The following is a 23,436-nucleotide window of genomic DNA, read 5'->3' as shown; positions in this document are numbered from 1 at the left end:
GGTACCTAAGTAAGGTATAACTTCATTTGCTTCCCAAAGAAGGACACCTGTTCTTGGTTTGTTTGTTTTTGGTAGTCGTTTTTATCTTAGTTTTTGAACTTGTATACTCAATCTTGCTGAATCCTTTTGTCTTATTACAGAGTATTCTATAAACATACCTGTGTGCCTACTGTTTGGTTGACTTTTTTTTAAGATAACTACATCTGAATTTTGCACAGTCTCAGAGCCTGTTTTTCTTTTCTAGTAAGAAGCAGTTTTGGAGTCTTGGTCTGCCTAATTCCAAACTTTCATATTACGATGGTCTGATTCAGTTGACCTACAAAAATGGTACACCATATAATGATGAGAAGAAAACACAGCGATCTACTCTCATAACTTTCCTGTGTGACCATCAGGCTGGAGTAGGTCAGCCTGAATATCAGGTAAGAAGTTACATATGAAGAAGGGAACTCTCTGCATCCGTAAAACATGCAAATAATCACTGCTAGGCTGGTACAGCAGAGATTTGTGGATGGAAATAACCATATCTATAAAGCAGACTGCTCAACAAAACAGGTATTTTTCTTGGTATATCAGCCTGTACTCATCTTGCCTATACTGAACAGTAGTAAACTGTTGACCTGCATCAAGGTTCTCACCTCACTATTCTCTATTCTCTAGTTTCTGGGCCATATAATGACTAGTGCTTTTGATCCTCTTGTATTTCAAATCGGGGGGGAAAAAAAAGCCATGTTTCTTGGCCAGAGATCTGAAGTGCTAGGACTGTGCCCTGTAACTCAGCCAACAGTAGTTATGTTGCTATGGTTGTTTTTGCAAGTGCTTTTGGTGTTACAGTAGGGAAATAATGGCAAGATCAATGTGAAAATGGACCGACCTGTACTAATCAGTCTGAGAAAGTGCATCCCAAGACCCAGGGGGAAATAAACCTAATATACAAAGGAGTAGTGTTGCTTTACATAGTAGTCTGTTTGAAAGCCTCCCTTGACCTATTCTGCTGTTTTTCTAGGTAGAAGATAAATATACCTACAACTTCAGGTGGTACACAGAGTATGCCTGTCCTGAACTGCCCTTGGAATGTATTGTGACTGATCCCAACACCATGGACCAATATGACTTGTCGAGGTAAAGTAACGCAGTCTTTGTGTGAACTTGGCTATTTTAGTTCAGTGTGCTAGCTGATTGTTTAACTCTGGATGACACCGGTTTCATGCATAAAATGCACTAGAAAAGTCATCTCTTCTGACAGTCTTAAATGCAAGTATCTTGAAACGGAGATATTTCAATCTGGTATATTGACGACTCCTGAGATGTAAGTTGACTTCTTGGGTTGGCTTTGCTTAACTTGCTTCGACTGTTTTCTACTTTCCTAGGAGTAATTTTTTGTGACACTTAAAAATGAGGGGAAAAAGTTACATGAAATGCAAACTGAAATGCCTTGCAGTTCCTTTCTTGAAACTTAACAAAGCTAGAGGGAATCTATGAATAACATGTGAATCCCAGCATGAACTTTTTCCTCCCACGCAGTTTAGCAAAATCTGAGAAGAGAGGTGGAAACTGGTATGCCATGGATAATTCAAGACCAAGTGAGCGCAAAAAGTACTACATAAATGTCTGTCGACCACTGCTTGCTGTTCCAGGATGTGACCGACGAGCATCTGTGTGTCAGATGGAATATCGACACGATCATGTGAGTAGTGTTTTTGTCCCAGCTCAGAGCTGATTTGCCGAAGTGATTGAGTTAAAGGGGAGTACAAGATGAGCACGTGAGTTTTGGCCCCTTTGTGCAGCATACAATGGTATCCTGTGCATCCTTAGTGCTGGCATAGTCACTGCAGTATGGCAGACTTCTACCAGCCTCTTGAAACACCAAAGCTTTAATTTTTACAAGGTTCCCACTCTCAACTTCTGCTAGTGTTTTTTTTAAACTTTCCTAAGCATGACAGATAAGTAATGCCTGCTCTAAGAATGACTGGGGCCTTCTACATACTGTTTTAAAGAGTTGCACAAATTAAATTGTAGTTATTGCATATGAGGTGTAGGCCTCCCTAAACTCCTGAGCTGTGTAGCTGGTGAGATGGGGATGATTTTTGAGGCACTCTAGGCACCTTATTGTAAAGTAAAACTTCCTGGTGGTTAAATGTGTATCTTAAATATAGAATGGGGGAGAAATATGGAGGAATCTCTAGACCTCTCAGTCGCATTCAAAACTCAAGGTAGTCTTCTGTATATAAGGTTATTGTGGCAGGTACCATCTTGTTGGACATTTCTGTAACAGTGCACTTGAATTTGAAGTTGCTGACAGTTTTCTGTATTTCTAGGATTCTTACTATGAAGCCACCTCTATTAGCAATCTTGGTGTTGCCAGCAAAGAATTAGTAGTTGAAAGACCTGGTCACATTCTTCTAACCTATTCAAATGGCTCTGTGTGCATCAATGCTGATGGAAAGATGACAACTTATACCACAACCATCCACTTTGTCTGTTCCAGGGGCACTCTGGTAAGGACAAATGATCATTCAGTTGTTCTATCATAGGAGGCTTTCCATCAAGTGTTTAATGATAACAGACTTCTTGGGGTCTTAACTTTGTTTTTACATCTCTATTTTAAATTAGATGCCAGAGAAACGTGTATATGAGATTCAGTATTTTATCATAAGTAATAAATAGCTAACAACTAATAACCCTAGTGGAAATTGATGCTTCAGGCTAGTTCAATTAGCATGAAAAAGTGCATGAGGAGTTGACTGAAGATTGGAGTTACACATGCAGACATTGCAGATCCCCTTAAGAGGAAGAACACCGTAAAGTGCATCTTCAGGCTGAGGTTTTGCATCTCCGTAGCTTGATTCTAGATGCATTCTTAATTCTGTGAAATTTTTGCTGAATTTTAGACTGGGGGGGAACCACTGAAGCTTGCCTAAACTTTTTCATGATAGCTTGTGAATCTGCAAGTCTTATTTCCCTCACTTGCTCTTCTCCCCAGGACATATGGTAAAAATCTGGGACGCGATGCAGTTACAAACTGTTTTGTTTTTGCCTGAAAGCACTGAAATGAATCAAGTAATTATTATTGCAGTTGCCTCAGCTGACAGTGTTTTGTGGTACTTCATTTTTTTTTAGTGTACTGTACCTTATACCCCAAACTCTCCAAAACTTAGACTGAAGAAAGGTGTGATATGTGTCTGGGTTCAGTTTTGAACTGCATTTGAATATTTGTATATCAGACTCAATTCTCCTGACTTTCAAAATAAAAAGGAGTGAGGAAACTGGGTTGGGAATTCTGTGCTTTTGTAGTGAAATCTTTTAGAACATCGCAATTTTAAAGCAGAATCTCAAACATGGGAAGGTGTTGGCCATTACATTTGCCTTGATTCTGGTCTTTTCTCTGTTATCTGTTTCCAGAGTAGCAGCCCACGGTTTATATCTATTCAGGAATGTGTAGTCACGTTCTTATGGGAAACTGAAGCTGCTTGTCCAATTAAGGAAACAAAAGATGATTCTCAGGTGAGAAAGCATGAGACAAATGTGTTAATGGTCTTCATGTGCTATTTTTCTGGCATGTGATGTGTCTGTCGTCTTGATGTGTTTGTGAAGTATGTAACTTTTGGCCAAAGTGGTACAGTGTGCACTCAGGGAAGAATGGCTTGCTATGGCATTGGATGTTTCATTCCCTTATGAGTTTGCTAGTAAAGTTGAATGTATACATAAGGACTTCTGTTGTCATTGTTTGTGTACAGATCATCAAATGAGGCTCACTTCTTTACACTGGGCTACTCAATTGCTTCTCGTTTACAGGTCTTAAAGTGATCACATTAGAGTAGAAGTATCCTCCAATTAAAATTTCTTTGCTCTTAGCTAACCTGATAGATGACACCTGTTGAACTACACTTCGATATCTTGATATGACTGTCAGTGGACAACTGTGCGAAAGAATTGAAGTGTTGCTACTGCCAGAGCTGTACTCTAGTTGTCCAAATTAAGTTGCTGCTTCCTAGACAGGATAGGTATATCCTGTAAATTTCTACTTCGACTCTTTAAGCAAGCTAGAAGTAGAACTTAAACACCAGAAATGCAGAGTGAGAGAATAATGTTGTAATTTTTCTCTTGTAGACCTGCTCTGTGCGAGATCCAAACAGTGGCTTTTTATTCAATCTTCAACCATTAGCTTCAGGAAAAGGCTATATGGCAACAGGAATTGGGAAAAAATTCTTGGTAAGAATTCTGACTGTACAACCTGTTGCTTATGGATATTGCTGTTGTATTTCTTCTGGTCAAGATTAGTGAAATGGAGCTCTTGTACAGTATTTTATGAGATTAGACTTGACAAAAAAGGTATTGTACTTGAGAAAAAAATAGAAGGTAACTTGCTTCATCATTTAAAATAGTCTTAAAAGCATAGACATTATATAGCAAAGCTAAAAATCAGTCTCATTGTAGTGGCACCACAAGGCTATGCATAGACTAATTATGGACTTCGTTGTATAATTATAAGATTATCTGCTAGTGTTAAAAATGGATGGTGAAAGCCTAGAAATGGATTTAATCTATCCATATCAGTGCTCTTAATTTGGCTTGCCTATCTCATTAGTTCTAGGCTATCTACAGATAGTACCATAGTTGTTTTTTGGTTGTTAAACCACATCCTGTACTTCCAGTGGGGAGAACTTGTGGACCATGTAAACTGAAGAGTCAAGATGCTGTTCCTGTGTAGTTGGTTGTCTTGCAGTGTGGAAGTGAAAGACATTTTGTGATGCTTGAAATCAGGCTTTAAAAAGTAAAACTCACTTATATGTAAATAAGTAAATAGGTCTAATTTTTCTGATGTGGTTAATGCTGTGTACACTCATGGTTTTTAAAACTTCTAGCTAAACATTTGTGGGCCCATGCCAGATTGTGGTGAAATCAATGGAAAACAAGCTGCTGGATGTGAAGCAGAAAATCTGACATCAGTGAGGATGGTGGAATTGGACAAAACTCTTTATCTGTCTAGTGAGGGAGTTCTAACTCTTACCTACAGAGGTCCTCTTCGTGTGGAATCAGGTGAGTTCAGGAAGTTGTGACAATGTATTAATGTTCTGTAAATGGTCTTCATTCCCTGTCTGTTCATGTCGTAAAACCACCTGTGTTTGATGTTAATCGCTTAAACAGGCTAGTTCATATTAAAACTAGGAAGAGATCAAATCATGAAAATGATAATGGTTCCATTGTGTTGGTTGTCTGTACAAATTGTTGTGGTGATACCTCATATTTTCTCATTTTCATAGCCATGATGATTTTTCATTGTATAACACATACCGAAACAAGTGATTGAGCCATTGTGTATTTCACTGCTAGAGCTTCTACCTTTCTGATTACTGTAGGATACAATGAAGACAAGTACTCCCCTCCACTTAATTGTAATCATGGGCTGTGGAAAGGAAAACTAAACAACTTAATGTGTGCTACTCAAAAAGTATCAATACTTGTTTTCAAGTTATTACACAACCTAAATAAAACCCCACCTTTTGTGTGATGCAATGTAGGGGTTGCTGGTATAACTGATTTGATGTCTTGCGGGTTTTTGTTTCTTCTCATATGTCAGACATGGGGAGCACACTTAAGTGAATGTAATTCTGCTCTTTGAGATGTGGTAATGCTATTTGTCTCCCATTTGGAAAGCTGCTTGAGACTGCTAAGCACTTTAGCACAGGTCTCTAAAGAAGGCTTATACTTCTTAATGTTCAAGAAGCATATAAACAGAATGTAGTGTTTGCCTGAACAGAAGAAGTGGTTAGAAAATGTTGAAGTCGAGTGTTAGCTTGAACTTCAACTTAAATATTCTTGAGTAAACCAGCAGCAGATAACTCTGTTTTACAGGGACATCAGACACTTTCACGGTGACTTTCATTTGTAATGATTCATATCCTGGAGAGCTTAAGTTTGTGCGTGAAGAGATAAACAGCGTACTGAACATCCATGATACTTTTTTTGAGTTTCACACAGCTCTGGCCTGTGCTCCTGCTCCTGTAGATTGTCAGGTTACAGGTAAGTACCTGGGATTCAGGTGGGCTTTGTTCAACAACTCTTGGAAGGATTAACTGAACACCACAAGCTTCTATGGAGTAGGGCTTTGGGATAACTTAAGGATGCCTGGTCTGAAGAAGTTTGAGGCCTGAGGTCTTCAGATATGTTGTAGAGAGGGAGAGGAAATGGGTTGTTTAAAGCAGGTTTAACTTATAAAAACAGATGAAAAGCTAATATGGAAAGTAAATGCAACTTCAGTCTAACTCTGAAGAAAGCAGGTTAAATTTGTATTGCTTGTAGAAAAATCCACCTGTGAATTGTGGAATAGTTGCTTGTGGTAGCTAAACCGATTATCAAGAGAATTGGGTTTTAATCTTCTATAGCTCTGTCTCTATGCGAACAGTATCTTGTCTCAGTGGATGTCTAATGTGATTCTGAAAAATACCTTGAATTATGTGCGTTCATCAGTGAAACATATCATTTGAAACCTGGTACTATACTGCAACTGTCTAGCAGGTCTTCCAGTTTACTGTATGTACCACATCTCTTCCAGATGCTGCTGGTAATGAATATGACTTAAGTGACTTGAGCAAAGAGAGTGAACCGTGGGTTGCTATAGATACTTCCAAGAATGCGAAGAAGCGAACATTTTTCTTGAATGTTTGCAAACCTTTGCCCTCTGTGCCTGGATGCCCTGGTAAGCCAAATGGCAAGCATTTCTTAAGTTCTGATTTCTGGTGCCAGACCTTGCATGCAGAATGATAACCCTTGTTATTTTAATACAATTTCTTCAATCCTGCCTGTTCAGTTGCTGAACTTCACATACCTCACAGGGGTATAATCATAGAATCATTAAAATTGGAAAAGACCTCCAAGATCATCTAGTCCAACCGTACCTCTACGACCAATGTCACCCCCTAAACCATGTCCCTAAATACCAGGTCCAACCTTTCCTTGAATACTCCCCGGGATGGTGATTCCACCACCTCCCTGGACAGCCTGTTCCAATGTCTAAGATGAAGTATTGCAGATATTCTCAAACTGAGAGCAGTCTTAATGCTAATCAGGACTCTTGCGTTGAGATGTGTGGAAAAGCAATTGGGGAAAACTGTTGTGGGGGAGTATTAGCAAGTATCTGGACTTTTTTTTTTTTTAAAGGCAAGTTAAATGTTGATGCTTCTTAACTGAATGAAGTCTGAATGAGGAGCTTATGCCATGCGTGTCTTACTGCCTTTCTAGACAGTATGATTTAAACTTGTTGCTCTAGCCTTCTGAGTCTATAAGGACAGATTAATACAGTTTTAAAGATTTCAGAGAACGTAGAACTGTGACTTGTTCTCTTCCTCAAAGCCTCTAGGCACACAGTGTCTCCCAACTTATGAAAATGTGTCTGCTGTGTTGTGCTTCAGGAGTTTGAACTGTGCTGAACGCTCAAAGCTCTCTTCAAGCTATTTCATTATGTTGTCTTACAATAAAGATAACTTGTTCACGAAGCTTTGAACTAAAACATGTTTTTCTGGTGTTTTCCTGTAGGTGGAGCCATAGGATCCTGTGTGAAATATGCTGATACAAGCAAGAACCTTGGAGTCATTCAGATAAATCCACAGGCTGCTACTGATGGATCACTAAGCATTATTTACTTGAATGGTGATATGTGCAAAGATAAGCAACGTTATTCTACACGTATAATCTTTCAGTGCGATCAGACAACGGTAATTTTCTGTGCTAGTAGCTATTACAGATTTAAGAGCCTTGACTTACACCATAAACAGTTTCTCTTCTTTTGGAATAGACTGATTCATTTAGAACGACAGTATCTTGCATATAGGCATTTCACTTGTCTTTCCTTTCAACTGCTTTCCTGAGCTCTTTGAACACAACTGTGAACTGTATTGCAGACAGCTTTGTTCAAAATGGGTACAGAAATTTGGTAAGAGACCTTAGATTGTGCAACCCCATTGAAAAGGGATTTTTCATGTATGTTTTGGGACTTGCAATGTAGTTTCTAGTAGATCTCCTTCACATGGCTTTTTTTTTTTTCTTGTAGGGTTCCCCAGTGTTTGAGCAAGAAAACGACTGTGAGTTTGTATTTGTTTGGAGAACCTTGGCGGCCTGCCCTGTTCACAAAGCAGAAGGTACATGTAGTTAAGCTTTCAAGTATCAAATCTGTACAAGAAGTGAATACCCAGTGAAGCTACATTTGTTTCTTGCCCTGCAAGTCTTTCTGTAAAAGATGCTGGCTTGTCGAGGGAAATCTATTCAGAGACTTAGTCCAGCAAAGATTCCCAATCTAACAGGAAAAATACTTTCTGGTCAAATCATGGTGCTACCTTGTTAAATCACAATGAAACTTGTTAGTCTTGCAAATATTGGTAAGTGTCAGATTTCATGGAAATGTGGTTGATCCTGTGCCTGTCAAATATTTTCTTGTTCCCCACCAAAAACTAGAAATTGTATTGTGAACTTGACTCTCACTAGGCAATGGTGGAGACACCAGAGGAGAGAGTATCAGTTTACAGTTGACTTCAGGACATGCAAGAAGGAATCACAGGCTCTAGTTCTGATATTCAGTTGGTAGGAAACTGAGTGTGCAGGTATCTTCTCTGCTCTTAAGAGCTTTGTTTTGCAGCTTGTAGATAAGACCTTGTGAATGTAGATAATACCTTCTGAAATGTCAGACTTCCTGTAAAGTATCTGTTGCATCTGTACTCAACCTAGTTGACACTGTCAGTCATCTCATGTGGTACAAGGCTACAAGAAGAATGCTTATCAAGCTGCTGCTCTGTAGCACACAAGTACAGTGCAGCATGCTGTTGACGAGAGTTGTGGTTTTGTATCAGTTCCCTCTTCCTTGTCATTCGTCTTGGTATCAGCTTGTTAGGGGATTGAGGAAAGCACAGTAATCATGTGATACGATCTGATCTTTTCAAAACTTTCAAAGCCAAGCCTCACTTCAAACCTGAGGGCTTAATCAGCAGTAATGTTACAGGTGCTTCTCAGCTGATTAAACCCATGAAACCAGATGTTTCTCAAACCTTTTCTCCATTGACTCTGTGTGGCTTTAAGCTCTAGCTAACAATTCCTATATCAGTTATAACCTAACTCTGCAGACTTGGTAACTGTTACAGAGAGATGGAAGACGGATATCTAGGACAGCTTTTGCTTCAGCCTTGTGACCTCACTGTTCCTTCCAGATAATTGAGCAAGTGCTGGACTTCTAGTATCTCTGGTTCTGTCCTTAACCTTCAGCCTTGCTGAAGAAAGAGCCTGTCAGGCCAGCCTGATGTAATTTTTGAAGTACAGTGTAGCTCTTATGTCTTCGTTAGTTTTTTTATATATAGATTGTATTTGTGCATTAGTTTTATCGTTCTAGGTCATAGTGACTTCTCAAGACAGCCTGATTAGCTGGATTTAAATGGTTCTGTAGTGTCATTCCCATGGAGTGCTAGCTACTTAGCTTTTGTGGCCTTAGTTGTGCCAGGAGGCCTTAGCTGTCTAAATGTATTTGGTATGGCTCACAGATATAAGATTGTATTTTAATTCTTAACTTTCCTTTAAAGGAGAGAATTGCCAGGTGAAAGATCCGAGGTATGGTCATGTTTATAATTTGAAGCCACTTTCCAATAAAGACATAAAAGTGAGTACAGAGGAGTATGACTACTACTTCAGAGTTTGTGGAGAAATAACAGAAAGCTGCAAGCCAGGGGCTCGGGGCGTGTCATCGTGTCAAGTAAAGAAGATGGACAGTACTTTCAGAAAAGTAGCAGGTATGGCGCTTGATCAGAAGAAACTTAAAGTGGAAAGAGTAGCAAGATCTATTAATTTATCACATAGTAGCTTTTGTTACACCCTGGTTAATCTCAAGTTTTATGAGATAAAATACCCTACCAGTTATACTTCATGTGCAAATAAAATCTTATGTCTATAGTTATCTTGTCACGCAACTGGGAGTGAGCTCAACGCTACCACACAAACAGTATTCACTAAATAACTAAGTCATGTGTTTTAGAGGAAGTCCTAGGTCTTTATATCAATGCTTATTTTATTGTGCCTGTTATTGCTGTGTAACCTGGTTGTCACATGCATGACTGAAATAATGTGTATTTACTGGATTAACTGTTTAATTTTCTCAACTCTTCGCTTTTAGGCCTGCTTACAGAGAAACTGACTTTCAAAAATGGTTTAATAATGATTAATTACACTAGTGGAGAAAAATGTCATAAAATATATGAACGATCAACTGCCATATTATTCTATTGTGACAAGACTACATCAGAGGTTAGTTGCAAAACAATTCCTGTGTATATACTGTCTTCCAGAGTTGCTGTCATCTTAATGTGTTGCAGGGTAAGGTGAAGAACATGAATTAGCTTCCTTCAGGGACTGCTTGAATCACTTGTAGGTTATAGAGGAGACATAAAGCTCCCAATAGGTTTAAAAACAATCCTATTTATGGAAGGTATCTTCCTTATGCCCCAGGAAAGTTAGAGCATGCTGTTCATTTAGGAGATGCCTGCTACTAGCAAAGCCCTTCAAGAGGCTGGGAAACTTGCACAGAAATAAGAGCAGTCCCTTAGTGAGAAATAAAATATAGGATAATGAATCTGTAGAAAGTCATGTAGTATATGGCCAGAACAAAGTTATTTGGTTACTTGCAATTTTTAATACTTCTCACTGTTCTTGTGCTCACCTTCCTGTTCACAAAGAATGGTGCTTAGGTTTACCTTTGGCTCTTTTCCTTCCTCATGTCACGGAAGATGGCAGTAGCTCCTAACGGTTGCTGTTTAATCAAAAGTGTGCATGTGGATAAACTTGGGTTTGAGAGAAGCTGTGCTTTGAGCTTTTCAGGCCATACTGTTCAGATCAGAGGCACGGTATGTCTCTAAGATACTGTGCTAATACAAGTTGCTGGACCTTCTTGAAGCTGACTGAGACCTTTTGGTAGTTCCTATATTTAAATTGGAGAAAGTAAATTCCTTTTTTTTTCTTTCAGCCTGTATTTTTGAAGGAAACTCCAGATTGCACCTACATGTTTGAATGGCATACACAGTATGCCTGCCCACCTGTTAAATCCACTGAGTGTTCCTACAAGTAAGTTGATTCCACAAATGTAAGATGGGGCTGTGTAATGGCAGAAATGAGTACAGTCTTACTGTAACTCTGCAATACTGCCTCTTTAGTTATTGTAGTAATACTTGATAAGTGTGGTCAAATAAAACTCACAGGCAATTGTCCTTAACGTGTGGAGTCAGGGTAAATTTCTACCCTAAGATGGAACAACCTGCTGCAACCCTCCATTTGTGCTTACCGTGCATTAAACGTGTGTGCTCCAGTGAAGTCAGAAATACTCTTGCATTGGCTGTAGGCTATGTACGCAGCCAGTTGCTGATGCAGTGATATCTCTGTACTGAATTTGAAGCTTTTGGGGACCAAGAGTCTGGACCAGAGTTCTTTTCTAGCAAGAGGCTCTGATTGTAGAATTATTAAGATGAAGCTTATTGTAAATGACAATTTTGAAGTTACTGGAATTACTTCTTTTAAATGCTAAATTTAAATTCTTTATCTTACAGGGATGATGAAGGAAACTTCTATGACTTTTCATCTCTGACACGGCATAGAGAGAATTGGGAGGCAATTGCTTTATCTGCTTCTACACAGAAATACTATATTAATGTCTGCAAGTCCCTAGTACCATACGGTGCTGCACGTAAGAGCTAAATAAAAATATATTCTAGCTACACATAGAGGAGGCAAATGGTAGGACAGTACTGCTGGCTCTTCAGAGTAAAAGATCATAAAAGCCAATTATGTGGAGACAGTGGTGTCACTGTGGCGTGAGAGGGAAGGCTAGTTTTTGGGCTTTATTTCCACATGTTTGGTCCATGAGCTCTGCTTGCAGGTCATATCAGCACTCCAGCTCTTCTGTTCTTACACAAAGTCTTCCATAGCTCCTGGAGATTAAAATAGTCTGGAGTAGGTTGTTAATTTAAGACTTTTTCTGTGGCATCTTCTGAGCCTAGTTCCACATGGTGGAGTGGAAGACCAGGCATCAGGCTCTAGCCTTTCACTATGAGTAGAAGTCCGCTTCCCCAGTGCTAGCTGCCACTGCTCTCCTGTGTGAAGTGAGGTGGCTGCTGCTACTTGTGACTGGGGAGAAGGCGGGTGGTTGTGAGTATGATTGGGCATTTATTTAGAGGTAGAACAATCATGACATAACTGAAAATGGAGTTTTATTCTAGGCAAGCCAGTCTTAGCAACTTCTGGAGTAATAATGCAGTGTATTCATCTGTACAGGTTCCTGTCCTTCTGATGCTGCTGCCTCTATTGTGGAGGATGCAAAATGTGTAAGCCTTGGAGAAGTGGCTGATGGACCCCGGTGGGAAAATGGCATTTCTGTTCTGAAATACATTAATGGGGATCAGTGCCCAGATAAAATTCGCAAGAAAACAACAATATTGCGCCTCAAATGTGATGAAAGCAGAATAGTAAGTGGGCTTCTCCTGGCAGGGCTTTGCATTTCCATGAGTTAGTACCACTGCATCTGTGTGAAGGATGGTGGGACAGTTCTTAACTATTCCCTAGTCTTCTGCAGCTGGTTGGGAGGTAGCCCTATGAACCTTATGAGTAGACTATGAAGTAGTGCTTGACCTTTAGGTGATGAGCAGTTCTTAAGAGATCATTTTGTACAGTCTAACAGTTTCTATCATCTCTAATACCTTCAAGTTGTCTGTACGTTGAAGGTGAGCATATTGTGGGGTAGGAAACAGGGCAGTGCCAGTAGCCAGTGCTTGGTTGCACCTCCGTGTGCCTAGCCATTAAATACTCACTTGAGGAATTTCATTGTAGTGTTTTGGATTTTCTGTTGTGTGGCTAGACTGCCTTTAGCTCTACTCTCATCAGTTTTATTGCTACAGGTGATGATTTTGGACTGTCCTGTGTATATGAGATAGTTACAGTTAAATACTGTAGTCTTGGGTTTATTCACTGCTCCAGAATGGGTTAATTCTTAGGCCTGGTATTTGACACAAGCTCAGCTAGAGGCTTCAGGAATAAGCCTGTGGCATGAAATCTTACAACATCACTTGAATTACAAGTTAACTGTTAGTGTTTTGTGTTTAGGAGTCAAAACCAGAACTTATAATGGCCATTGAAGATTGTGAATATAGCTTCTTATGGTTCACTGCTGCTGCGTGTCCTCTTAAAAGCAACGTGCAAAATGACTGTCGGGTAACAAATCCTGCTACAGGTAAGGAGAAAGCCCAAGAACTTTGTAGGTGGAAAAGACTTCTGGAAGCAGCATTACTGTTTGTTCTCAAGGGATTTGGACTCATTGTGGACTCAGATGAGGGCGTAAAGGCCTTGCGGAGGGATCTGGACGGGTTGGGGAGCTGGGCGATCACCAACCGCATGGGGTTCAATGGGAGCAAGTGCCGGGTCCTGCACCTGGGACGGGGAAACCCTGGCTGCATGTACAGACTGGGCGATGAGACGCTGGAGAGCAGCCTGGAAGAGAGGGATCTGGGGGTCGTGGTAGACAGCAAGTTGAATATGAGCCAGCAGTGTGCCCTGGCAGCCAGGAGGGCCAACCGTGTCCTGGGGTGCATCAAGCACGGCATCGATAGTAGGTCAAGGGAGGTGATTGTCCCGCTCTACTCTGCGCTGGTGCGGCCTCACCTCGAGTACTGTGTGCAGTTCTGAGCACCACAGTATAAAAAGGACATGAAACTGTTGGAAAGTGTCCAGAGGAGGGCTACGAAGATGGTGAAAGGCCTGGAGGGGAAGACATACGAGGAACGGCTGAGGTCACTGGGCCTGTTCAGCCTGGAGAAGAGGAGGCTGAGGGGAGACCTCATCACAGTCTACAACTTCCTCGTAAGGGGGTGTCGAGAGGCAGGAGACCTTTTCTCCATTAACACTAGTGACAGGACCCGCGGGAACGGGGTTAAGCTGAGGCAGGGGAAATTTAGGCTGGACGTCAGGAGGGGGTTCTTCACAGAGAGGGTGGTTGCACACTGGAACAGGCTCCCCAGGGAAGTGGTCACTGCACCGAGCCTGGCTGAATTTAAGAAGAGATTGGACTGTGCACTTAGTCACATGGTCTGAACTTTTGGGTAGACCTGTGCGGTGTCAAGAGTTGGACTTGATGATCCTTAAGGGTCCCTTCCAACTCAGGATATTCTATGATTCTCTGATTCTATGATTCTATGATTTATTAGAAAAGGGTAGTGACTAACAAGCTTACTGGTGGTGGGTAGAAATATCTTGTACTACAGTGTTCTTTGGCAAAGATCTGTAACAAGTTTGCTATATATCTGTTCTGAAACTAGTTTTGCTTCCAATTTTTGGTACGAATTGTAACTGTCTTCTAACCTAGCGGGCAAGTAGGTGCTAGTTGACCTTCCAACTAAAGAAAGTTGCTAAAAGCTTTTAATACAAAGAAGTGTTGTAACTTTGAATCTGCAAATGGATTAAATTACACCCTGTTTTCCCTATAGGTCACCTCTTTGATTTGACATCACTGAAGCGAGAGTCTGGTTATATAATCAGTGATTCACATAACAGAAGAATTGAGCTGAATGTTTGTGCTGAAGCTAAAAGTTCATGTGCTAATGGAGCTGGTAAGCATTTCATCCCTGTTGTTTATGTATTTGCTGACTACGGTGTACCTGGAAAAAAAACAACTACTTATGCCCAGGTTTGTAGTAAATTGCAAGTGGCAAGTTTTACTGGAACCGTGGAAGGACTGAAGAGAACAATTGTATCTGAATTGCTTAGGAAGAGATACAGAAACTGTTCTAATAAATCAAATGTGGTTCTATCAAATTCCATTTTAAACCTTAAATGGGTTTACTTCCAGACTGTGCCCTTGTGTCTGTAAGGATGGGTATCGTTTTGGTGATGAGGGCAAGACTGTAGATGCTGATGCTAAATGTTTTGGCTGTTGTTAAAAGAAAGAGAATATTAGCTTTCAGCTAGAATGAACTGAGAGCACTGACTGCTGTGTGGCGATTGCTGCGTTGACATAATGCATCTCCATTCAGCCTTGTGTCCATGCTTCAAAATCTTGCCAGCCCCCTTTCTAGCTTTCTGTTTTTTGGGTGCTTCTGAAATACCACTAGCAGTTTAACTTGTATTTTAGGATTCTTACAGGCAGGCACCTTAATGAAATTATGTGTAGTCAAGGTGATATTTCTGGGTAAATACCTTGGATTTTCAGAGAAGTAATCAAAAGCTATTCTCAAATGTATATAGTTATACTACATTCTACTGGTTAATAAGTTAACAAAAACAGTATTTAGTTTGTTTCAGTGCAGCTCAGTTTAATGGTAATTCCAGATAGTGTGAAAAAGCCTTTCCTATGGAAATTGGAGTAAGGCTAGAATCTTAAGCTACGTGCTGATCAGTAAGGTAGAGGTGCAGTACAGGTTTGAAAGGCAGTTGCATCAGACTTCATCTGCTTTGTTCACTTTTTTACTGTAGCTGTCTGCATCACTGGTGGTCCAAAACCAATTAATGCTGGAAAATTAAGTAAAACTTTAACTTATGAAGATCAAGTGTTGAAGCTTGTTTATGAAGGTGGAGATCCTTGCCCTGCAGACCCTCAACTGAAGCATAAAAGCTATTTTAGCTTTGTGTGCAAGTCTGATGCTGGAGATGACAGCCAGCCTGTTTTTCTGTCTTTTGATGAGCAGACGTGCACTAGTTACTTCTCTTGGCATACGTCCTTGGCTTGTGAGGAAGAGGTAAGAATCACTTCCACGCAGAACACTTCTGTGGGACTAAATTTCTGGGGGGAGGTTATGCATAATAGTGTATGCTTTAAATCCCTTGAGAGTAAAGTCTCTTCCTCTAGTCCAGAAGCGAATTTCATGTAGAAATTCTGAAAGACTTTTTATTGGTATGTTCAGCAGTGAAGAACAGTAGTTGGCAAACTTGTTAACATGGTGAGTACGTTAAAACTTTAACACTTTAGATCAACCTCTCTGGAATATACTTAGGTGCTTTTCTGTACAGCTGAAAAAAGCCATAGGCAGCTTCTTAGGAAGTAATTGTTAAGATTCTCCAACTGAACAGGCCAATAAATCAGGCTGAGTTGAGGATGGGATGGCATTGCTGTGCCTGGGGATAGTCGTCTTCTGTGCAAGGAACTAAAGGTTAGGCGAGTCTGATCAGTTCTGTTAAGTGCAATGACAATTGTGAGAAGCAAAGAGTTGTGAGAGATTTTTCTCACGCTATCTGATAAACACTGAACAAAGGATCTGCCTTTGCTTTGTAGCACAAGTTGTGATAACTTGATTTGGTCAACTCTGGATGAACTGGTGTTCCAGACAATACCTTGAGCTATTCTTACTATAGCTAGTTTTAGCTAAACTGTTGTTGGTAACAGGTGCACATAATGAAAGCCAGTAATAGGAATAGAAGGTTGAATGGTTTTGTTCCCTGAGCCAGAGGGTGAATTAAGGTCTCTTTAACACCTGAACATTACATCTTATGAATGTTTAATCCTTCTTGTTACTTTGAATACTTCCTAGTGTGACCATCATTCTCTGACAAGTTGTTCCCGCCTCCCATGACCACCTCAGTTTTATTATAGGTCTCACCATCATTTAGAGAAATGCTTTTCCGGCTCTTTTCACTGAAGGAAAATGTCATGTACCCACTTCCAGTCTCTTGTAGGAGTTGTGCAGCATGCAGCTCTGATTTCCTCTCCAGTAGTATGTACAATACATGCTCAGATTAAAAAAACAAACAAACATAGAAATCATTGTTTTCTAAACTATTAACTTTGATCAGTTATCACTTGTGTGTTTCTGATCACTTTTCAGTGTATCCATAGTGACCCTAGTTTGTTTCAGAGTGGCAATGGCTAGGTAGCAATAATGGTCTCTACTGAAATGAAATGAAAACAGAAACTAACAAAACTACCAGTATGTTGAACATGAATAGACTCCCCAGATTTCAAGTGTCAGTGAGCTTATGCATGTAAAAAGTTTCCTCAGACCCCGTTTCAAGCAGTGCTCAAGCCACGAGGTTGCAGTGCAGTAACTTTACGTTGTTACAACCAAGCTTTTTATTGGAAGTGGTCCTCATCTTCCCCACAACATTGAATAGGAAGGAAGTGTAGGATCCACTGATCACTGTAGTGACTGTGTGTTGGAGGCTGCATTCCAGAGGTTTGTTCTGATGTTAGTTTCATGTGGATTCAATTCTATAAATATTTAAGAGCTTGACTTTTTTCATATGTAGCTTGTAGGCACTTAGTATCTGTAACTAAGCAGAAGTTGTCATAAATGCTGCCTTACTTCAATAAAACTTTGAACTTTTGAATGTAGCTATGTTTCTCTCTGTGAAGGAGAGGATGATTATCAATAAGTTAAACAAAAGAATAAAAAATAAAATGTGCTTTCTCATAGGTGAGGTGCTCAGTATTGAATGGCAGTTCTGTTATTGACCTGTCCCCTTTGATACATCGCACTGGGTATTACGAGGCGTTTGTCGATGAAGATGTAACAGAAGTTTCTCCAGACTTCTACATCAATATTTGTGAGCCTCTCAATCCTATCAAAGACGTTAATTGTCCACCTGGAGCAGCTGTTTGTATGGTTCCTGTTAGTGGACCAGCAATAGTAAGTATTATGCCTGAAATCATGGGAACATGCATTTCCTTGCTAGTTTATAACAGTATCCCTGACTAGAGACCTGATTTGAGCAATAGGCTTGGCAATGGGATAAATAAATGGACTACAGAATTAAAATATACTCTGCAAAATTCCCTTTCTTTGCTTTTCCTATGAAACAGTGTTTACTTATTCTGAGCTCCAATGATTTTTTGAGTGTAGAGAGATTCCATGCCCTGATGAGTATGAACAACTACTACAGAGAATTTCTGTGTATAGCTGCATGCCAAGCACTGAGGCTGGGAAGCAGAATGTCTCTTAGTCTGCTATTCAGTGGTGCAGAAATAGTGCAGTTGATTCTATGATAGGCTGTTTGCAATATGAAGGAGGATGTGTCCTAGCATGCTCTGAAACATGTTTAGTATTTCTAAGAACTTGACAGCTGCACAGTCTTAACAGACTGCGACAGGATATTGGGCAACTTGTCAGTGTTATATGTCCTTAAGAGACTTTCTGGAGGCTCTTGCATCTAAGGCTTTATGTGCATCTTCTATAGCTTGCAAACAAAAAGTTGTGATGGTTTTTCATGAACTTCCACACTGATCTAGGGAACTTACTCTTTGCTAATACTACACAGTTTTCAAGTGTTGGCATTTTTGGCACAATGATTTTTAAAAAAGAATCCACCCTTAAGGTGCAGAATCTTCCTGGCTTTTATGGCTTTTGTCAAGCTTAGCTAAAGGGTGTTTTGAGCTGTGCAATAAAGGGTGTTTTGAGCTGTGCAACTTGCTTTGTTAGGACTGAAATCTAGTTAACTGTTCTTTACTTAAAGAATGAAGTTTTCAAAAGTGCATAGGAATTGTGCTCCTATGTCAGCTAAACAGATGAATCTCTGAACTAATCTAAATCTGAGTTGATCTGAAATCTAGATTTGTTACTTTTGTCTTACTATGTTTTTTCTTGTATAGGATATTGGTCGTGTTACTGAACCTCCCAAGCTAAAAGAGGCAGTAAACGAGGTTTACATCACTTACACCAGCACTACTCCTTGTCAGATAAACAACAAATTGAACTATACTTCTCTCATTGTATTTCATTGCAGCCAAGGAACCGGTCTGGTAAGACATCTGTTAAATTTATGTTGATATTGGAGTGCAATGAGAAGTGGGGAGTAACAAGTATTAACTTTGCTTAGAGCTAAATCAATTGTTTGTTTCCAGTGTGTAAGGATGGTCTTGTTTCATATAGTCGAGGAAGGAATATGCTTAGTATTTGTGTTCTAAACTAGGCAAAATTTCATAGAGCGTGAACTTTAGGCTTGAAAGTATCAAGTTGTGATGGTTTCAAGGATCAGATTCCACTGAAGTAATGTACTGATAACTTATTGTTGGCATTAAGCTTAATGTTCTATTGTACTTTGTCTGGGTCCAAAAGATTGAACTTGTACCATAAGCTAAAACAAGAATCAGTGTAACTTTTTGTAAAGCTATTATGAAATACTTCACCTGTGATGTATATGATTACAGAAGTGGTTACAACTTAAACATAGCATCTGAATGCAAGTTTTGATTTTTCATTGACACCCAAACAATTGAAGCTGCATGATGCTATGAATTTAACATTCCATGACCTTTTTGAATACTTAACAAAAACAGCAAAGAAGCACTTGGGTATATGTGACACACCAGATCTTGTTAAAGGTATTTAGTGGAACTGTTTTCCATCCCATCAATTTTCCGTCAAGATGGGAGATGAACTGAAATCCTAGGTGGCTCTGAGTACTACACAAGCCATACTACTACTTTGATTTAAAATAGGATGACAAAGGAACCAGCATTCTGTCCATACCTCAACTTTGTTAATTTTCGTAATGTTTTCTGATGTGGAGAAACAAAAGCTTCACATTTCTTTTCCTGCTTGCAACCAAGGTGAACATCAAAATCTTGATCTTAATTATAATAAGAAAACTTGCCTGCTTCAATTACTATTTGTTTTCTGTAGGTAGGTAGAAAGTTCTTCACCTACGGGTTTTTTGGTACTAGTTGCAATATTAAGGTATGGAGTTTGTCCTACAGTCTGTAAAACCTAGTCAGTAATAATTGAGGTGAACTGCTGGAGGGAAGAGATTAATGCAGAAAACAACAAATTTTCCACAATTAAACCTAATCTTCTTTTTTTTGTGGTTTTTGGTAACAGGGCAGGCCAAAGATGATACGGAAACTTGACTGCAGTTTTGTGTTTGAGTGGGAAACTCCAGTTGTGTGCCCTGATCAAGTGAAAACTTTGGGCTGCTCTGTGACTGACGAACAATTACACTATACTTTTAACCTGACAAGCCTTTCTGGAAGATCATTTGAGGTAAAGTCTTCTCAGAAGGCTCTTCTAAACTTCCTGGAATGTGAGAAGAGACTGAAGTGCATGCTGCAGCTGTGGTCAGTGTCGGTGGTTTGCCTTTTTGACAGAGGGAGTAACATTAGAGCATTGCCTTTCAATGCTTTTGAGGGGGAAGTTCATGAATCTACTGTTGGGAAGGAAGGAGAACTTTTCACTGAAGGGAATCTTGATTTGGCCTTGGACACGAAGACATGTCTGCTGAACGTGCAGTGTCCTTGGCCCCATGGATGTACTTACCTGCAGCTTTGCTGCATAAATGAAGGCCAAACTTGCAAGATTAGTTATCTGCATTATGCAAGGACTGCATGAGATGCAGTTTATAAAGCACTCTTACTGTTCTCTATAAGTATTGACTTGCAGGCTTCAAGAGGCAGCCTTAGAATCATGGAATCGTTTATGTTAGAAAAGACCTAATCATCTAGTCCAGCCTTTAAAGCCTTGTTTCTGATGTTTCCGGGTGTCCATACAGGTACTTTCTGGATCCCAAAGTTACCATGTTAGTGTATGCAGTAAGGCAGCAGATGTGTACCAGGGAAAATGCAAAGATGGAGCAGTGTGTCTGACATCTGAAAGTGGTGTGTCATCCTTTGGAAGCCTAAAAGAAATGAAAATGGACTATAGCCGCCAGGATGAAACAGTCATCTTGCAGTATACAGGGGGTGATCGGTGCCCTCCAGGTGAGACTGCAGCAGAGCCTATTTACATAAAGAGTTGTTGGCTTTCTTATCCTTAAATCTCAGCTTTGTTGCTAAGGGAGGGAAGGAACATGTATTTTGCATGCCATAGCAGAAACATGGTTTTCAGTCACGTGCACCATACTCACCGGCAACATCAATGTTTCTCTTTTGGAAGAGAGCGCAATCTTTCTGTAGAGGTGACCATAGCTAATTGTATGCTACATCTGAGTTTTCTAATTGGATTTTGACTCGGTGTTTCAGTATTTGTTGTCTGCCTCTGCACGTGACTCTTCTTGAATGGTGTTGATGTGCAGGCTTTGGATATGGTCCTGGATCTGGATATGCCTGCTTTTTCACTGCATGTTGTTCAGAGAGCATACCTTTCTTTTTCAGTGACTGAAAAGGGAGAGCTCTGTGTGTTCCCCTTCAAGTACAAAGGGAAGAGTTATGAGGAATGTATTATGGAAGAAAAAAAGAGGCCGTGGTGTGCTACAACTGCAGACTACCAGGGAGATGGAAAGTGGGGATATTGTATTAACGGTAAGAACTTTTTATATCTAATAGATAAGGCTCTGAATTAACAGTGTGAGTTGGTCATTATCGGGCTGGGCCGAAGACCTCTGATGTAATGTAATGAAATGAAAGGGGTGGGAGTAAGCAAGATAAAGAATCTATAGAACAAACCTGATTTTACTTAAGTGAATTAAAAGTCAAGTTCATGCCTTTAGATATCATGGTGATTCAAAACCATATCATAGAATCATAGAATCATAGAACATCCTGAGTTGGAAGGGACCCTTAAGGATCATCAAGTCCAACTCTTGACATCGCACAGGTCTACCCAAAAGTTCAGACCATGTGCCTAAGTGCACAGTCCAATATGTTCAAGTGCTGACTGCCTTGATGGACATCCCTCATCTTGGAGGGAGGAGTTGTACAACTTCCTGAAAAAATTGCATGGGAAGTTAACCTAGGGAAGGAGGTTGCTAGGTAAAGCATTTATGCTGCTTCTCTCTGAAACAATACCTGATTAAAATTTCTCATACCTCTAAATTGCTACACTAAAATCCATACATGTCTGGAAGCCTCTTACAAAATGATTTTCTTCCAACCTCCCTTCTTATAGCAACTGCAAGAAGGGAGTCTACCATTATTTTCGTATGTGATGAAAATGCTGGCAGTGGGAGGCCGTACCTTATGAGTGAGATGCTGGGCTGTGCTGTGACGTTTGAATGGAAGACACAGGCTGTTTGTCCTCCGAAGAAGATGGAGTGCAAGTTTGTTGAGAAACACAGGACTTACGACTTGAGAATGCTGTCTTCTCTGACGGGCTCATGGATCTTCTTCCACAATGGAAACTCGTGAGTAATGAACAGGGAGCAGCCTGCTGCTCAGTGTAACTGAAGTTATAATATGGCATAGTACTTCTGTTCAGGTCCATGTTCAGGGTTGTTTAAATTTCTGACAGCATCTTAAAGCTGTAGATGCTTAATGTTGTATGTAGACCTTGGGGGAAAAAAAAAGGCACAAAGGGACCTATTTTATCTGAACAGGATGAATAATTATGTTCTTCGTCATCACCATTTCCCTTTATTGGTATCTATTTAAAGAATGAATAAATCTAATACAAAAGCTTTCTAAAGGCTTTCTGCTTAAATTATCTTAAAGTAATTTTGTAGCTTAAATGCCATTTTCTAATTCTTAGTTATGTTGATAAAAAAAAAAAAACAAAAACAAAACTTAATGTTTCGTTTGTTCTCTATTAACTCAAGCACATGTTGTCTAAAGTTCAAGAAGGGCTTTATCTCCATAAAGACAGGGCAGAAAAAATTTGCCAGTATCAACCTAAAAAAATGTAAATGTCAGGAAGTCATCAATCTTTTCAGTCTGACCCACTTGGTTAACAAAGAAGTTGAACTGGCAAGGATAAGAGAATCTAATTCAAAAATTTGCATCGAATTCTAAAATTACAGTAAACTGTAGGTTAACAAAACCCTAACAAAACTGTAATGCTCCTAGTTCTTTTATTCTTATAAAACTTAACTGGTATAACTTCGAAGAGCCTTAAACTGAGAGCGCTACAAGCTCTATAGCTGAGAGAAAACTTGGGTATTCCTTGTCTTGGTTCAAATTTCTACTTTTGACTTGAGTCAAAACTAACTAGTGAACTGATCTGGTAATCAGTTTCTCTGTACAGTCGTTTACTCTAAAATGATAACTAAGAGTAACCTGCTAAGTGTTAATGTGTTTTGTTCCTTCAGCTAGCTTGAGTATTTGATCTTTCAATGTGGCTAGCTCCTTGCAAAGAGTTTACAAAGCTTATATTTCATCTTAACAGTTGAGCCTAAAGAAGTTTTTTTTTTCCTGCCGTGTTTTTTGTTTAGGTACTATTTGAATCTCTGTCAGAGGGTGCATGAAGGACCCACAGGCTGCCCTGAAAGAGCCAGTATTTGTAGGAAAAGCAACAATGGAGATGTTGAAGTTCTTGGGCTTGTTCATACACAGAAGCTGAATGCGACAGGTATAATTAACTTTTGTTCCTAAGGAGCTGAGAGAACTAAATCGGACAACCTAGCTGTAATGGCTCTTAAAGGATTCTATTCAACCTTGAGATACTTTTGCCAATGTGTCCTCATTTTTTTTCTGTTTAAAGAGAACAACACAAAATTAAAAGTGGTGTTTAGGCCATGAGAAAACATGAAAGCAAATAAGCAGTGCTGTAATTAAAGCTGTAACAGGTGAAT

General features: G+C 39.7%; 1 protein-coding gene across 1 annotated transcript in view; it reads left to right on the top strand.

The window, feature by feature from the left end:
- Positions 1 to 23,436, top strand: part of IGF2R (insulin like growth factor 2 receptor) — a 56,132-nt gene that overhangs the window by 22,850 nt on the left and 9,846 nt on the right. The window contains exons 16-41 of the mRNA XM_084284779.1: positions 245 to 422; positions 1,007 to 1,122; positions 1,525 to 1,687; positions 2,319 to 2,498; positions 3,403 to 3,504; positions 4,111 to 4,212; positions 4,866 to 5,040; positions 5,857 to 6,024; positions 6,557 to 6,700; positions 7,537 to 7,715; positions 8,051 to 8,138; positions 9,564 to 9,770; positions 10,151 to 10,281; positions 10,997 to 11,094; positions 11,574 to 11,710; positions 12,298 to 12,488; positions 13,123 to 13,249; positions 14,499 to 14,621; positions 15,484 to 15,746; positions 17,418 to 17,630; positions 18,590 to 18,739; positions 19,818 to 19,979; positions 20,485 to 20,692; positions 21,086 to 21,232; positions 21,819 to 22,053; positions 23,077 to 23,213. Coding sequence (XP_084140905.1) covers positions 245 to 422; positions 1,007 to 1,122; positions 1,525 to 1,687; positions 2,319 to 2,498; positions 3,403 to 3,504; positions 4,111 to 4,212; positions 4,866 to 5,040; positions 5,857 to 6,024; positions 6,557 to 6,700; positions 7,537 to 7,715; positions 8,051 to 8,138; positions 9,564 to 9,770; positions 10,151 to 10,281; positions 10,997 to 11,094; positions 11,574 to 11,710; positions 12,298 to 12,488; positions 13,123 to 13,249; positions 14,499 to 14,621; positions 15,484 to 15,746; positions 17,418 to 17,630; positions 18,590 to 18,739; positions 19,818 to 19,979; positions 20,485 to 20,692; positions 21,086 to 21,232; positions 21,819 to 22,053; positions 23,077 to 23,213 — 4,124 coding nt within the window. The remainder of the gene's footprint in view (positions 1 to 244; positions 423 to 1,006; positions 1,123 to 1,524; positions 1,688 to 2,318; positions 2,499 to 3,402; positions 3,505 to 4,110; positions 4,213 to 4,865; positions 5,041 to 5,856; positions 6,025 to 6,556; positions 6,701 to 7,536; positions 7,716 to 8,050; positions 8,139 to 9,563; positions 9,771 to 10,150; positions 10,282 to 10,996; positions 11,095 to 11,573; positions 11,711 to 12,297; positions 12,489 to 13,122; positions 13,250 to 14,498; positions 14,622 to 15,483; positions 15,747 to 17,417; positions 17,631 to 18,589; positions 18,740 to 19,817; positions 19,980 to 20,484; positions 20,693 to 21,085; positions 21,233 to 21,818; positions 22,054 to 23,076; positions 23,214 to 23,436) is intronic.

The sequence above is a fragment of the Netta rufina genome, assembly GCF_964035555.1.
Source record: "Netta rufina genome assembly, chromosome: 3".
Lineage (NCBI taxonomy): Eukaryota > Metazoa > Chordata > Aves > Anseriformes > Anatidae > Netta > Netta rufina.
This window is presented reverse-complemented; position numbering and strand designations above follow the sequence as displayed.